Source organism: Thermobia domestica, chromosome 1 (genome assembly GCF_964235325.1).
Source record: "Thermobia domestica chromosome 1, izTheDome1.hap1.1, whole genome shotgun sequence".
In the NCBI taxonomy this organism is placed as follows: Eukaryota; Metazoa; Arthropoda; class Insecta; order Zygentoma; family Lepismatidae; genus Thermobia; species Thermobia domestica.
In genome coordinates, this window is record NC_137454.1 from 39988143 (window position 1) to 40005299 (window position 17157).

Genomic DNA, 17157 nt, shown 5'->3' on the forward strand with positions numbered 1-17157 from the left:
GATATTCCTCTCTGATACTGATTTCTAGAAAGTTTCTATTATATTTTTAACTAAAGACTTCCACAAAACAATATAATTTTTTATACAGTCACGTTCAAAATTATCAACATCCATCATTCTGTCGAATCTTTATTCTCGTTCCCAAGGTAAAGTTCGTAAGATTTAATTTGACCTATCAACAACGTTAAAGATAGTTACGCGCTGTTACTACTTTATTATTGATTGATTGGTTGCAGCTTTAATGGAGATGTCTGCGTTAATATTATGGATTCCATCTTAATATTATGGAGCTAGTTACAAACGGTAAGAATTCAAATAACCCTCACTGTTATCAATTAGTGTTTCTTTTAGGCACTCTTCCGCAAGGGCGCCGATCCTGGAGGGGCCACCCCCCAAGCTCATGTGGGCCCCTATTGTATTTATGAATATACAATATTTGGCATAATTTGAATGCAATTTGTCTTAAAATCCTCATATATATATATACACCTTCTGCATCTGAATGGGCCCCCTAAATTTACGGAGAAATCGGCTTCCTTGTTCTTCCCAAAGAGTTGGTCAATCGCCTTTTCGTTCCGGAAAATTAAGTTGTGGTTACGTGCAACTCTTGTGCAACTCTTTAGCAAAAATTGTTATAATGCAAATCCACATTTTGACTACCTCTCCCCCTACGGACAAATATTTTTGGAAGAAAGTCTCTTATCAATTCCTGCTAGGTTTTACGTCATCTTCACAGAAAAGAAATTTAGCATCACATGGCAGTGAACTACTCCTTAACTTCATGGTATGGTATGTTATATTGCACATTCCATATAGGGTAAATCCTGATTACTCCGTAATAGTTTTACAATTTATCTGTGAAATGGAAATAAGTATCAGTTATAATAATGAATCAAGGATGTAATGAACGGTCAAACACTAATCCAAATGAAGAATAAATTATGATAATTGTGCTAACTATATTTAAACACAATAATACCGAAGTTATGTTGCATAAAATACTCTGGTTACTCGGTGATAGCGTTGGCTATTCCGTGATAACTCTGCTTACTCCGTGACATTTTGTGTTCGTGTGATACATTTAACATTTATTTGTTTGGTTATTTTTTTATGTTTTTGCTGCACTACTTTAAGCCTGCCATATTTTTTCATGAGAATACGGGACACCTTCGATCTTCCTCCCCCACACAGATACACAAACATTCCAACACAGTAAATTTTTTGGGAAACCTTTTCACTGCATTATCTGAAATGGATTCAAAAAGGTAACGAGCAATCTGTAGTACAATCTGTTCTTAGGAAACATGCTTCTGGAGAATTCTTATGAGCGTTTTGCTTTTACGTGGGATTTTTTCATCTGAATAAGCTTCAAATTGGAAAAAAAAAAGTGCACTTTATTTTAGGCATTCCTGTTTATACAAAAGCGGAACATTTCACTTGTGATATATTATCAAAAACAGCTCAGTTTATGCACTTAATCAAAGATTGCAGATCCCCTTGACTGCCAACGAACAACTGCAACTCTGCGCTGTTAAGTCTACACAGCAAAAAATGAGGTATTGAAACAACACAAAATGACTACCACTTTAGCGTGTTATTTGTGTGTCAACTCGACACCAAGCACATCGCCTTCAGAGAATATTAGAAATACCTAGTTACTGGCTGTGAGTATTTGCATGGTTTTTTATTGTTTGGTATAAGCAAAGCCTTGCTACAACAATATATTTCGTATTTGTGGCAATTAACTAATAACATTGTATGTTTTCTGCAATCGGTCACAATAATATTGTTGTAAAAGTGTGAATCATCTGACAACAGTTACACAGTTAGCAGTGATTCCATCTATTTTCTTTAAAATTCTGCTATTCTTGTGTCTTAACACATATGAACAGAAGATGGCAGGACCGTTGCCTATATATCTAACTGTTCTCAGACGATTCACAGGTTTACGACAATATTATTGTGACCGATTACAGAATTCATAGAACATTATTCTTTACTTGGTAAAAGTGCCAAATATATTTCACAAAGCTTTGCTCATATTACCTAAACCATAAATACCAATGCAAATTCTCTCAGATAGTAACGAGTTATTTCTGATATGCTTGGAAGGCGATGTGCTTGGTATGAATTAACACACAAGTAGCATATTAAAGTGGTAGTCATTTTGTGTTGTTTCAACACTTCATTTTTTACAGTGTACTCTATAGGTTTGCTCACTATGAAATCGGTGAGAGTGGTATGAGATAACTTGCTTGGAGCTGTTTCATGTTACAACTTATTGTTCATTTACTAATAACAGCTTTTCCAGTCGATAAGCTGATATTGACAACAGAAATAGGATACGGGACATTTGCTTGTCCCGACTAAATTTATGGGGACGCGGGACACTCGAATCCAAAATCGGGACTGTCCCGTTTTTTACCGAACGTATGGCAGGCTTACCCTGCTTAAACAAAGAAGTGAATGCTCGTCCAAATGTGTGCAAAAGAAGTACACTAAAACAATGACCACTGCAACTATGCACCTTTCACATCAGTACACTTGAAAAGAGAGTTCAGAAGAAAATTTTAAAAAAGAGTCAGGAAACCTGTTATCTCCTGTTTTGCAATGTATGTCGAAATCAGTTGACATTTCATTTACCTCATTTCAGTTTAAGTCTCCTTTCTTTTCTAAACACGCGTTCTGAAATTGGAGAAATTTACGTTGCGATAATAAACAAGGCCCTAAATGTGCAGAGGGTCTGTCTTGACTGTGGACGATAGCGTCAAAAGCTCATTGGCTCTGGAGAAGAATACTTTGAAAGGAATATTGACACGCACTGTATAAAGAAAATTCAAAATGTGTTACAGTATGAACGATGATAAACACAAAACTAGTTTCAACAGTTTCCCATTCGGTTATGCTTTTCACAAGATTAATAATGTATAGGCTATCTCATAGGACCCTGTTGTCAAAGCCACGGTTGTACTTAATGCTAAACTTCTTTATCCGAATGGAACCAACATCCTCTGAGAGTTTTCTTCAAAAAAATCAATGTCCAAGCTCCTGGATGTTAGAGTACATGGTATCCAAAACGACCCACAATGTCATGTCTAGTGGCAGCCGAATGTGAAGTCGCGTTATCATGAAGCAGTACAATTTATTTGGTGAGTAGTTCGAGTTTTCTTTTACCTAATCTATCTTTTTAGAACCTGCAGTGTTTTAGCGTATGTGTTGACATTGATAGAGGCTTCATCCGATATAAAATCAACCAGTATGGCATTTTTTGAACTTGAAAATATGATTGCCAGCACTTTTTCAGCAAATGGTATTGTCTACTTGAGTTTATCTTCCACAATTTGCTAAAGAAATGCATTACTCTCAGTTACATATCATTTAAGATGGGTTAAGCAATTAGTCATGCGTTTATTTTTATGTTCATCATTTGAAGTCGTCGGTACCCATCGTGAAGCGACTTTTCGATAACCCAAGACGTCAGCTAGAATGTCACGTACAACAACATACAAAATTTCAACTTCACATTACGTACTAATTTCAGCTTTGTATTCGTCTGTCTTGTTTAATTATGTCATCAATTCATGTATCTGTGTTGAGGTTGACTACTATGTTCATTATCATGAATATCCTTCCCTACAAACAATTGCGAAAGTTTCGCCACATCAATGTGATTCATTATTGTTCGCCATATAGAGCCCAATTCGCGATGAATTTCCGACGGCCCACACAAACTGATTAACTGAGCTCACTTCCTTACGTTCTACCTCTCTTCAAGCGATAAGTTATCTGCAAATTTCTCGGTGAGATAACAACCTGCGTAAATGTCTGTTACATGGTTACCAACAATATTATGAATATGACTACAGCATGACTATGACAGAGCTACAAAAGAAAGAGAGAAAACACAAATACGATACGTGCTGTAATTCTCATTTCCGTATCGTTCCTTGTGTATGAGAGTAGTAATCGCATGACTTGGTCTCACTTTTTGGCCCCTGGGTCCCTGCCCCTGGGTCCCTGCCGGGGTCAATGACCTAGGGGTACCTAGGACCACCCCCTAAAATTTGGCAGGGGTACATAGGACCCCCCCCCAGGACCCATGGTCCCTGGCCCGTGTCAATGACCTAGGGGTACTTAGGACCACCCCTCTAGATTTTGGCAGGGTACATAGGACCACCCCTTAAATTTTGGAAATTGCCAAATCTAAAAATTGGGTGTGGTAGCCTAGGACCACAGTATGTACCTCTATCAGTATTGGGTGTCTATGTCGTTCCCTTTTATGAGTAAAAAATTGCCAAAAATTCAAATTTCGGAGGTTTTTGACCTAATTTATCCCCTTGGATGAGGTATTATTACCCTATATGGTTATATGGGCGTATACAGGGATTCATTCCCTTTTATAAGACATGGGTATATTAATGCATCCCTTGAAATTTTTGGGAGGGGTACTTTGGCCCACCCCTTCAATTTTGGAAATTGCCCAATTTCAACATTGGGTATTATAGTACAGGACCCTAATATGTATTATGATAAATTTGGGTGGTCCACCTCGTTCCCTTCTAGGGGTACAAAATTGCCAAAATATAAACGTAAGCAATACGTAGTACCACGTGTTTGGTTTTTGGTCGATTTTATCCCCTTTGATGAGGTTATTATCCTATATAGTTATATGGTCATGTATAGGGGTCCATTACCTTTCATAAGATATGGGTATATTTGTGCACTCCTTTAAAAATTTGGGAGGGGTACTTTTGGCCCACCCCTTAAATTTTGGAAATTGCTCATTTTTATATATTTGGTATTATAGTACGGGACCCTAACATGTATTATAATAAATTTGGGTGGTCCACTTCGTTCCCTTTTAGGGGGTACAAAATTGCCAAATTTTAGTACAACCACGTGTTTGGTTTTTGGTTATTTTATTCCCTTGGATGAGGTCCTATTACCTTATATGGGTGTATACAGGTGTTTATTTCCTATTGTAAGACGTAGGTACATTTGTGCACCCCGGCAGGAGTGCCTTGGCCCACCCCTTAAATTTTTTTTGGAAATTGCCCAATTTAAACATTTGGTATAATAGTATAGAACCCTAATATAGATCACTATAAATTTTTCGGTGGTCTATCTCGTTTCCCTTTTAGGGGTATAAAACTGCCAAAATATAAACGTAAGCATTACGTTGTACCACGTGTTTCGTTTTTTTTTTTTGACCTAATTCATTTCCTTGGATGAGATCCTATTACCTTATATGGTTGGGGGGGCGCGGTGGCTCAGTGGTAGAGCGTTCACCTCTGGTGCTTGGGGTCCCGGGTTTGATCCCAGCCCCCGCCAAGTGAACTTTGTGGTGGACAAACACCGTGCTCGTGGGTTTTCTCGGGGTTCTCCCGTTTCCTCCTACTTTCTTCATTTCACTCATTATCACCGTCTCCTTTAGCAAAACCGGCATAAACATGGGACGTAAAACTTAAAGATTTCATTTTTTTTACCTTATATGGTTATATGGCCATGTATAGGAGTCCATTCCCTATTATGAAACATAAGTACATATGTGAACCCCCGGGAATGGTACCTTGGCCCGCCCCCTTAAGTTTTTAGAAATTGCCAAATTTAAACATTTGGTATCATAGTACTGGACCCTAATATATATTACTACAAAATTTGGGTGGTCCACCTCGTTCCCTTTTAGGGTGCATTTTGTTCCGCTTTAGGAGTGAACCTTGCAATCGTCCCGAGTTTGATTCTTGGAAATGTTGAATTTAACGTCCCCGCGAAAACGGTGAGAGATGATAGGACGAAACATGAACTTACTTGACTGAGGATTGAAGCAGTGACCTCATACAGTAGAGAGACAAGCGCTGAGCCATCGTACACGTGTGTTGATTACTATGCAATAGTCCCGAGTTTGATTCTTGGTGCTAGTTTCAGGAAATGTTAACGTCCCACTTGAAACGATGATGAGAAATGAGAAAACATCATAAACTTACTTGCTTGCGGATTGAAGCAGAGATCTCACATATTTGAGCCACTATGGCCCATTGAGAAGTTCAGTTTTTTGATTACTATGTCATGGTCCCGAGTTCGATTTTTGTGTTAGTTTAAGAAATATTGAGTTTAACGTCCCCTTGAAACGATGATGAAAAATGATAGGAGGAAACATGAACTTACTTCGTTGTGGATTGAAGCGCTGAGCCGTCGTACTCCATTCAGTGCGAACAGTTTCGCGTATGAAAAGAAGACGAGCAGATTATGTTACATTACACATTTCAGTGCGAGCAGTTTACACTAGGTTTATGTTTCATATAGAAAGATAGAAGATCTGCGTTGTCATCTTTTTACTTCGTGTGCAACTTTGACCTTGAAGAAAACCTTGTTGACTCAGTGCTAGCATTGACGTATACACACAATCTTATTGTTTAGTTGGCTGTATTTAGAGATGAATCAGACATGTAAGGTTGTTGGTTCGAATCTAGTTGTGTTCGCTGTAACTCAGGGTCTGAGCGATACTTACCGAAATTTTTCCAGTGTTGCCAACACTATCAGAATGAATCGATTCATTTAGTCGGAGCAGTTTCGTGACGAAAACAGAATTTTGTTTTGCACACAAAAATTTTTTCTGAAACAGAATTTTGTTTGTACATAAAAATTTTTTTCTGAAACAGAATTTTGTTTGTACATAAAAATTTTCTGAAACAGTTTTTGTTTTGTACACACAAAAAAATTTTCTGAAACAGAATTTTGTTTTCGTACACAAAAATTTTTTCTGAAAACATTTTTTTTTTTCGTACACAAAAATTTTCTGAATCAGTTTTTTTTTTCGTACACAAAAAATTTTCTGAAACAAAAATTTAGTTTGATTTTTTTTTTCGCAAAACATTGATTTATTTTATCGGTAAACTGATTCAGAAAAAAGAAATTGAAATCGCAGTACAGGAAAAAGAATTTGATTTTAGGATGTGAAATAAAAACACAGAATCATGTTTTTGTACATTTATTTTTAGCATGTGAAATAGAATACAGAATTTCTTTTTTCTTCAAAGGAAGACGTGTCCGTGACGGGTACAAATTCTGTAAAGAGAAAATAAAACATATGAATATACATGGTAATATTTATTTTGTTTCCTGTGAAAGAAGAAAAACAGATTATTAACATCGAACTAACTGATCAAGAGAGAGTGAGGTGAGAAAAGAAAAGCAAATGTGACGTACCTGAATTCCTTTTTTTTCTCCACGGGTTTCTGCAAGGTGATGTCATCTGAGGTTTGTTTCCGCTGTGGCCTCGTTGAAGCATGTCCCGTGTTGCGTTGATTCTTTGCCCCGTCTTTGGGAGGTGATGTTGGTGGGATTAGGGGAAAATATGGCTGTTATTCTGTTCTGGCTTTTTTATACCCATAGGGCAATGTCTCGTATGTGTCTGGTATTAATCGGCGTTTTTTATAGTTGAAACTGTACTTCTTTTCTTCAGGTTTTGTGACAAGATGATGATCGTGGGTTCTGTAAATTTTGTGCGGCGTGCTAATGGAGATTTTTTCACTCGATTGATTTATGATCATTTGCTCCAGACTATTGAAATTTAACTTTTGACTTGCAGTATAATTGAGTGTGAATCCACGAATTTTGCATACATAACTGGTTGATTTCGTGTCGGGGTTGTAGATTTCCAAGGCGTACTGTTTTGGGCCACCAGACACGAATTTTTTAATGTATGCTTTTGGTCCAATTGATTCAAGTTCATTTGACATTGAACCAAGAAATACTTCTGGTTCTATTGTGGGCTGTGATGGTCGCTGCGTGAATATTACGGAATCTGTATCGAAATATAATACTCTTTCTTGCAGAAGTTCTAAATATTTGTAGAGTTCCAGACGAGCTTGACACGTTGTAAATGCTCCAAGGACAACATTAGCATTGTGATTTTGTACTGGAACATCATCTTCATACTGCCAATAAAGGTATAACATCGAATCGTTAACAGGTAAAATTTGGTTGACTTTTATGTCTGGAGCAGTTAATTTTTGATACAGTTCTTTGGGGTCGTTAATGATGGTCGTTTGGCTGAAAGTGTCTCTTATAGCGAGTCGTCCCCAGAAGGCATTCAAACAGAGCTTTGCAAGACTACGACGTGCTGAATTTGTCATTATATTTGCTGCATCTAAAGTTATGCCTTCCCGTTGTTGTACCACTTGGATATACTGCTGCTTTTCTTCTTCGGTGACGCAATTGGCAGGCCAACCAGAAGCTTCCAGCTTAGATTTCAAAAATGTATTAATGTATTCGCTGAATAATCCGCCAGTCTTGGTTTCTGGATCATATACGGTGATGTCGTAATCCCAAATTTCGTAAATTTCAATGGCTTTTTGAATTTCATAGGACACCCATGTTCCTGTTAGACTTCGTTCACTGTCCGAATGTGTACATTCAGAATCTTGATTTAATGCTGTGGCACAGGCAGCACAAAGTGGAAACAACAACTTCTTATTTGAACGAAATGGCAGCACTGGATGAAACACATTTCTGCTAGGCAAGATCTTCAACTTGACCAATCCGTTGACATATTGAATGTCGGGCATTTCTGGATCTCCCTGTAGATATATTCGTGGATGCCCTATTGGATACCGTCCACATTTATTCACATAAGGATACAGGGAGACGATATCCAAGAATTTTATTTCTTCGCCTTCATTTTCATTTGCGACGTGGTACAATTTAATGGCATTAACACGGCCACCATAGAAGCTGTCTCTTGGATTTAATGGTGTCTTATTAGTATAAGGATGTGTGCTTAAAGAAGAGGCCAATGCTGGATTGGATTTTAACACTTGACGAAATTCACATTCCCACATTTCATGTACTTTATATCCCATGGATCGTAATAACTTCATTTTACGCTGTGTTCTCTCGTAGCGATAGTTCATTGTTTCTTCGGAGTTCTCATAAATGGGTTGATCACGGCCTGTAGGGACACATAGAGGACAGCCATGGAATTTGCACCCTTCAAATTCATACACGTGTTCCTCTTTAGTGTCAGGATCTTTGTAGTAACCGTCCAGATGAAAACCAGCAACATAAACTTCCTTTCCTCTCGCAGCATGTTGAATTGAATGGCCCTCTTTTTCTTCCATGTAGGCAAGCCACTGCAAAGCAATCCGTGACTGATTGTTTCTGTGACGGTATCCTCGTGCAGGAAGAATGCTAATAGTATTAGGTTTTAAGAAATTTCGTCGAAATACTAAATTGCACGCACTCGCCAAAGTGATAGCCTCCAGGAAAGGATTGACGTGAGTTTCTTGTTCAAAAGTGGTCATGAAAGATATACAAGCCAATCGAAGTACGTTGACGTCCTGGATACAATAGTTTACCAATTCTTTTTGGAAAATAAACGTATCGTTCTGGTGTTCGTTGTACCATGTCATGAATTTTTCTCGTTCATCCACTTTCATTTCATCTGCACCATAATAATGGATGTCCGGTAATTTTCCCACATACGTTTGATTTGCAGCAGTATTAAAAAAGTGTGGAAAATATCCTTTGGTCGCGGGTAAATGAAATGCCTTGGATAATTTACTTAAAGCCATTGGCATGAAATTTAAGGAGTCAATAAACGATAAGTGATTCACTTTCATGCTTAAAATTTTTGCTCCGTTCAAGATCAAAGTAGGTTTCAATTCATGTTCTTCCACTAAAGATTTAAGAATAAAATGACCATCATATCCCTTACAGTTATGTGCCAAAGATACAATAAGTTTGATGCTGGGTCGTGGTTGACGTAAATACGCAAGAAAGGCATTGATCGGATCATCTTGAAAAATATGTTCTCGCTGTCCACAAACTTCACACGGATGATGTATATCCTCATCTTGAACACAGTTGTAACATACTTGTTGGGCCACCAGTAAATTGGGCTTATGAATGAACGTGTCTTCATCGAAGAAAGTATCCTGTGTGGCTTCGATATCATAGAAGACAATCATAGCTTTCTTGGCATGTAACACTGATGGAACTCCAGGCTTTAATTGAGTCGTATCAGGCTTCATGTAGCATTGGTGGGTAGACGTAACGTGTTTATGGCACACATTACAAAAATAATCAGTACAATCATGTTTTCTTTCCCCTGTATGGACAAACGAATAAATGCGTAGACATTTGGAACACTGTTTCACCATCTTGCATATTGGTTGGCCTTTATGGTATGGTACAGTCAGATGATTTGTATAGCATGTTTCACCATAAAATTCACGATTGCATTCTAGGCACTGCTTCTCCGTATTGGTCTTACTGCATGGCGGTTTCTGCAAACATTTTTCACACATGGCCGAACAGTTCTTGACGTGTGCATTACGATGATCATATTTTTTATGGCATGCAGCACAATAGTAGTTGGTAGAAAAAACCGACGTTAATGACGTGATGATGTCATAATGAGAATTGATGCACATTAAATTGATTGGAATTTTGTCTTCGCCACCAGGCCCTTCATACAGAATATCTTCTCCGGAAAAGCTGGTGTACACGGTAAGTTTATAATTTGTCAAGTAGCGTTGCAATTGTCGTAATTCTTCCACGGATCCCCCATGCTCTAAATTCACTGATGATCTGGACAAAAGTTCATGTACGGCTGGAATAACAACACACTTTCTCTGGTTGTGATATTGATCGTAAACTTTTTTATTTGTATCCTTATATTTCTTTAGGCCAATAGCAATCACAATCGCATACGCTAAACATTTCTTGTCGGTGTTTTTTACTCGTAGAATGCCTTTCTTGCACTTTAATAATTCGTCGTTTGATAAAAGACCTCGACGCACCAATCCAAATCCACGGGGCACATCCACATGATGAAAATGGACAATGAACGGTTCGTTCATGAGAAAACTATCGTTACTTTGAAGGATGCGATCAAAGGATGCCCATAAAGTCTCCAGTGTCAAATTACTTGCATGCCGGAAAGATAGATAAAACGGTTTGTTCTTCTCATCGTGGGATAAAATCGATAATCCAACCATCGATGATTCGTCGACGTTTTCCAATAAATAATCCAACATCTGTTGAAAGGAGGCCTGAACCCACTCCACAATATCGGTGCCACTGGTCGGAGCATTAATTTGAATTTCCAGCATTCGTCCTTCAAGATTAAAACGCCGATAATGTCTATTGATTTCTCGCAAGACAGTAAAGCCAGAAGTAGCCATATTCAAATAGGGAAAAAAGGTAAGGTAAGCAAAAAAAGGAATAGGCAAAGAAAAACAAATATCTAAAACGAAAAGAGAAAAAAAGCACGAATTAAAATTGAATTCAGAGATCACTACATTATCAAAATGACTACACGATCAATCCTAAAAGAATGATCATATCTCAAATAGTTTTACTGTTAAAATTTTTATTGTCGTCATACTGGAAATCAAACCCGGACCAACATCAACATGTAAATGACCTAAGTTTCTGTAGTGATAAAAAGAATGAATGAAATTGTTTTTCTAACTGTGCTGAAAGAATCATTGTAGTAAGCATTTTTTCCTCTGACACTGAACTTTAAAACATATGACGAACATGAAACGAAAACAAAATCTCATGCGCTTGCTTTTCTCGAGCTAAGGCAAGAAAGACTCGGCGGGAGATCAGATCCCACATTAAACTGCAAGTCCACGTCTCACGTTGTAGGGAACAAATTCGTGCGTAGTTTCTTTGTTTACTTTCAGAAACTGAGCTAAGTGGTTAGCGTTACGCACCTCTGGCCCGGGTTCAACACCCAGTATGCGATCAGATTCAACATTAAGCTGTATTCCTAGCCCCCCACTACTGAAGGGACGCTAAAACCAAAAAATCAACAAATTTCTCGTGCCTACTTCTAATGTGTGGGATGTGGCCCGGGTTCAACACCCAGTATGCGCTCAGATTCAACATTAAGCTGTATTCCTAGCACCCCACTACTGAAGGGACGCTAAACCAAAATCAACAAATTTCTTGTGCTTACTTCTAATGTGTGGGATTCCTAATTCGATCCCCGGTCAAGTTATTCTTCCATTTGCTAAATATTTCATACTAAAATAAAACAATGATAACAATGTTATCCTCATGCAAAAAACACTCCATTGATGTTAAGAAAACGCAGTCGATACTTACCTCAAATTCAAGGAACGGAGTAAAGTCACGCTGTCACTAGAGGTACACCTACGTTCATTCACGAACTTCGTGGAAGTAGGATTTGAAAATGAAATTAAGAATTTTATTTAGGTCTGAAACGGGTTCAACTATAAAGTGACAACACTATCAGCCAATCAGAAACGAGGAAAATGAATCAATGACATCACGGAGAACCAATGAAAACACAGCTTTCATCATGTATCATGAGCCGAAACGTGATGTAAGAAGCAATCTGATTGGTTGTGACATTATTCACGTTTTTTCTCCTTACACATCAATCGTTACGACATCTAGTATCGCAATTTTTTGATCATGACATCATACCGTTGACTCGTTAGTTTCTTACGACATTCAAATTAACACATCTAAAATGTGATTCATTTTCCTTAAACTTGATTGAAAAAATGTAACACTCATCGATATGTTACGAAACTGTCTTTTACAAAAATGTAAAGTTGAGCTTTAAAAGTCCGTCAGCTGAGAAAAAAAAAAATGCTGATGTAGTAAAAGCAGATTCTGCAATTTCACAATAACAAGCTTCTATGCGTAACAACAAGCAGAAATGTGTAGTAATGTAACATAATCTGTTCATGTTCTTTTCATACGCAAAACTGCTCGCACTGAATGGAGTACGGTGGCTCAGCGTTTTTTTTTTTTCTGATGTGTGAGTTCTCTGCTTCGATCCGCAAGCAAGTAAGTTTATGATGTTTTCTCATTTCTCATCATCGTTTCAAGTGGGACGTTAACATTTCCTGAAACTAGCACCAAGAATCAAACTCGGGACTATTGCATAGTAATCAACACACGTGTACGATGGCTCAGCGCTTGTCTCTCTACTGTATGAGGTCACTGCTTCAATCCTCAGTCAAGTAAGTTCATGTTTCGTCCTATCATCTCTCACCGTTTTCGCGGGGACGTTAAATTCAACATTTCCAAGAATCAAACTCGGGACGATTGCAAGGTTCACTCCTAAAGCGGAACAAAATGCACCCTAAAAGGGAACGAGGTGGACCACCCAAATTTTGTAGTAATATATATTAGGGTCCAGTACTATGATACCAAATGTTTAAATTTGGCAATTTCTAAAAACTTAAGGGGGCGGGCCAAGGTACCATTCCCGGGGGTTCACATATGTACTTATGTTTCATAATAGGGAATGGACTCCTATACATGGCCATATAACCATATAAGGTAAAAAAAATGAAATCTTTAAGTTTTACGTCCCATGTTTATGCCGGTTTTGCTAAAGGAGACGGTGATAATGAGTGAAATGAAGAAAGTAGGAGGAAACGGGAGAACCCCGAGAAAACCCACGAGCACGGTGTTTGTCCACCACAAAGTTCACTTGGCGGGGGCTGGGATCAAACCCGGGACCCCAAGCACCAGAGGTGAACGCTCTACCACTGAGCCACCGCGCCCCCCCCAACCATATAAGGTAATAGGATCTCATCCAAGGAAATGAATTAGGTCAAAAAAAAAACGAAACACGTGGTACAACGTAATGCTTACGTTTATATTTTGGCAGTTTTATACCCCTAAAAGGGAAACGAGATAGACCACCGAAAAATTTATAGTGATCTATATTAGGGTTCTATACTATTATACCAAATGTTTAAATTGGGCAATTTCCAAAAAAAATTTAAGGGGTGGGCCAAGGCACTCCTGCCGGGGTGCACAAATGTACCTACGTCTTACAATAGGAAATAAACACCTGTATACACCCATATAAGGTAATAGGACCTCATCCAAGGGAATAAAATAACCAAAAACCAAACACGTGGTTGTACTAAAATTTGGCAATTTTGTACCCCTAAAAGGGAACGAAGTGGACCACCCAAATTTATTATAATACATGTTAGGGTCCCGTACTATAATACCAAATATATAAAAATGAGCAATTTCCAAAATTTAAGGGGTGGGCCAAAAGTACCCCTCCCAAATTTTTAAAGGAGTGCACAAATATACCCATATCTTATGAAAGGTAATGGACCCCTATACATGACCATATAACTATATAGGATAATAACCTCATCAAAGGGGATAAAATCGACCAAAAACCAAACACGTGGTACTACGTATTGCTTACGTTTATATTTTGGCAATTTTGTACCCCTAGAAGGGAACGAGGTGGACCACCCAAATTTATCATAATACATATTAGGGTCCTGTACTATAATACCCAATGTTGAAATTGGGCAATTTCCAAAATTAAAGGGGTGGGCCAAAGTACCCCTCCCAAAAATTTCAAGGGGTGCATTAATATACCCATGTCTTATAAAAGGGAATGAATCCCTGTATACGCCCATATAACCATATAGGGTAATAATACCTCATCCAAGGGGATAAATTAGGTCAAAAACCTCCGAAATTTGAATTTTTGGCAATTTTTTACTCATAAAAGGGAACGACATAGACACCCAATACTGATAGAGGTACATACTGTGGTCCTAGGCTACCACACCCAATTTTTAGATTTGGCTATTTCCAAAATTTAAGGGGTGGTCCTATGTACCCTGCCAAAATCTAGAGGGGTGGTCCTAAGTACCCCTAGGTCATTGACACGGGCCAGGGACCATGGGTCCTGGGGGGGGGGTCCTATGTACCCCTGCCAAATTTTAGGGGGTGGTCCTAGGTACCCCTAGGTCATTGACCCCGGCAGGGACCCAGGGGCAGGGACCCAGGGGCCAAAAAGTGAGACCAAGTCATGCGATTACTACTATGAGATGCTGACCTTGAACATTCTTCCCAGATAATGAGATGAGGCTTTGTTGAAAATTCTTGTTAAAGCATAATATAAATAAAATTCTACAATATATCTTTCCCTTTCTCCCGAATGGTTTCGAGTAACAAGAGCTGGCAACACATCCCTTTAGTAGAGACTGATGAAAAAAAAAAAACGCTGCTACAACGAAAGTTGGAAAATTGTTCAAATACAATTAAGCTTTATAAAAGTTAACGAACGAATTTTTAATGAGGGAGAGAAAAAAATTTGAGAGCATAATATTCACTTCACAGTGAAAAGAAAGAGAAACTTCTGAGTGTTTTTTTCTGCAAAATAAATTAAGAAATTACTGTATTTCCAACTACAGTATAACCTCGTTAACACGAACTTGCTTAAGCCGAACACTCGGTTAGGACGAACAAAATTTCGGACCCGGCATCGCTGTACGTTATCTTATAGGAAGTTTTATCGGTTAACACGAATTTCGGTTAGCACGAATTACGAACTAATTTTTAGTTCCTTGAGTCAGTAAAGGTTTTCATTTAACACGAACTTTCAATCCTTTGTTTTTTTTTCACATCATTTTTCTTATTTCAGATTTCACTCCAGATCAGTTTTTGTCATACAGTATTTATACAGACGAAAATTGCCTTGTAAATAAGAGAAAAACCAGAAACAGGTACCTTTACTCTCTTATGAGGTGTTGATTCTGTGCTCCGTCAAGCGCTGAACATGCAGGTGCTTGGCAGACGAGCTGGCGAAAGCTCGAGACAAAACGTCTTCTCTCCCCTGTAACTCCAAACTGGTGACAGCAATCATAAATACCTTTCCGTTACTAGTGGTACTCACCCTGCTAGCGGAGTTATCAATTTTATAACTTGACCTGTTATAACCTGAGTTATTAATTTTCTTCGTGGAAACTTTTTTTTTTTAAATCTTCGAAGATAGGATAATAAACTTACTGTAGTGTTTTCACTTTTCAGAGGACGGTACCGAGACCGAAACTAGTCTCGATCTTGATGTTAACTCGAATTTGAGACCGAGGAGTGCTTTTCGAAATCGAGACGAGACCGAAACTCTCAGTCTCGTCTCGATACAATTCTATGGATGGTATCAAGACGGAGAATAGTCTTGGTCTCGTCTCGAATTTGGAACCGAAACGAGACCGAGACTACTCAGTCTCGTCTCGATACCATCTCTAGTGTTTTCTATGACATACATAATATACTGTAGTGGTATGTATAGTCTGTATACTGTAGTGCGTATGTATGGAGATAATGTATTCGAATAATAAAATTTGGGTCCCCGGTTAACACGAATTCTTTTAACACGAACTCCTGATTTTTCAGTCCCTTGGAGTTCGTGTTAACGAGGGTTTACTGTATATCAAATTCGCTCTGAAGGTCGTAGAATAATATGTCAGAATCTTTATCTTTCCTGGTGGTATTTTATGAAAAATTAACTCTTCTTTTTCTTCCTTCCGTTTTGCAGCTGAATTTGTTTAGTCAAGTTAGTATATCCGTAAATAAGGTGTCTCTAAAATAGTGGCAGATCGTGAAGGAAGTCAGATTAGTAAAAAAATTAAAGTCTTATCGCTTCAAAGCAAGAAAATAAAACATCTAATGTAGTCATTCTTATATACTTCCATAATTTCTATGACACAATTTGCGTCGTCTTTCCTATTTATGGGTACTTCTTGAACAGGTATGACTCAACGGTAATATTTTATAGAAAAAAATGTTTGTTTTACTCTTAGCAATAATAATAATAATAATAATAATAATAATAATAATAATAATAATAATAATAATAATAATAATAATAATAATAATAATAATAATAATTAGTTAATGTGAAAAATCTGTACTTTTTCATGCAATTTTTCATTACTGATTCTTAACGATAGTAAGCATACGCCAGCTTTGAATTTTAGCGGTTGATTTATATAATCTCTATCATAGGTATTCTGCCATTATTGGCAGGTCACTTGCTGCAATTGAGAAGCTCTCGTGCTTCAAGACCTTCAGCTAACCCCTTCGTCTTCAAGTACGAATTTTCTGTTTTGATATCATCCATTAATTGTAACCTCCTTCGCCCTCTTCCTCCCTTTCCTACCAATATACCGTCTGGCACGTCCCTCTTCTTTCTTAGCCAATGTCCCAACTGGTTTTTCTTCCTCTTTTCAATATCTCCTTTTCTCTGTGACCATTTCTCTCTCATTCACAACGTCTTATTCTTTTTCCGCTCGATCTGGTTAATTCTCTCCGTTCTTCTCCACTCTTACATTTCGAAAACAA

At 37.9% G+C, this 17157-nt stretch overlaps 2 protein-coding genes across 3 annotated transcripts in view; one reads left to right on the top strand and one right to left on the bottom strand.

Annotated features, from left to right (window-relative positions):
* The window catches only part of LOC145666001 (uncharacterized), a 258937-nt gene that overhangs the window by 176814 nt on the left and 64966 nt on the right, over positions 1-17157 (top strand). The gene's annotated exons all lie outside the window — the stretch shown is intronic.
* LOC145684461 (uncharacterized) lies at positions 6887-12211 on the bottom strand. 2 transcript variants are annotated; one of them, XM_081756893.1, is made up of 3 exons: positions 12118-12183; positions 7207-11248; positions 6887-7065 (listed from the first exon to the last, which is right to left on the bottom strand). In XM_081756893.1, the coding sequence occupies exon 2, from the start codon at positions 11184-11186 to the stop codon at positions 7362-7364; it is 3825 nt and encodes a 1274-aa protein (XP_081613019.1). In that variant the 5' UTR covers positions 11187-11248; positions 12118-12183; the 3' UTR covers positions 6887-7065; positions 7207-7361. The 2 variants fall into 2 exon arrangements, with proteins under 2 accessions (XP_081613019.1, XP_081613010.1); XM_081756884.1 differs by having other exon boundaries at positions 7207-12211.

Coding starts and splice junctions, on each gene's coding strand:
- LOC145684461 (XM_081756884.1), bottom strand. CDS start 11,186: ATGGCTACTTCTGGCTTTACTGTCTTGCGAGAAATCAATAGACATTAT.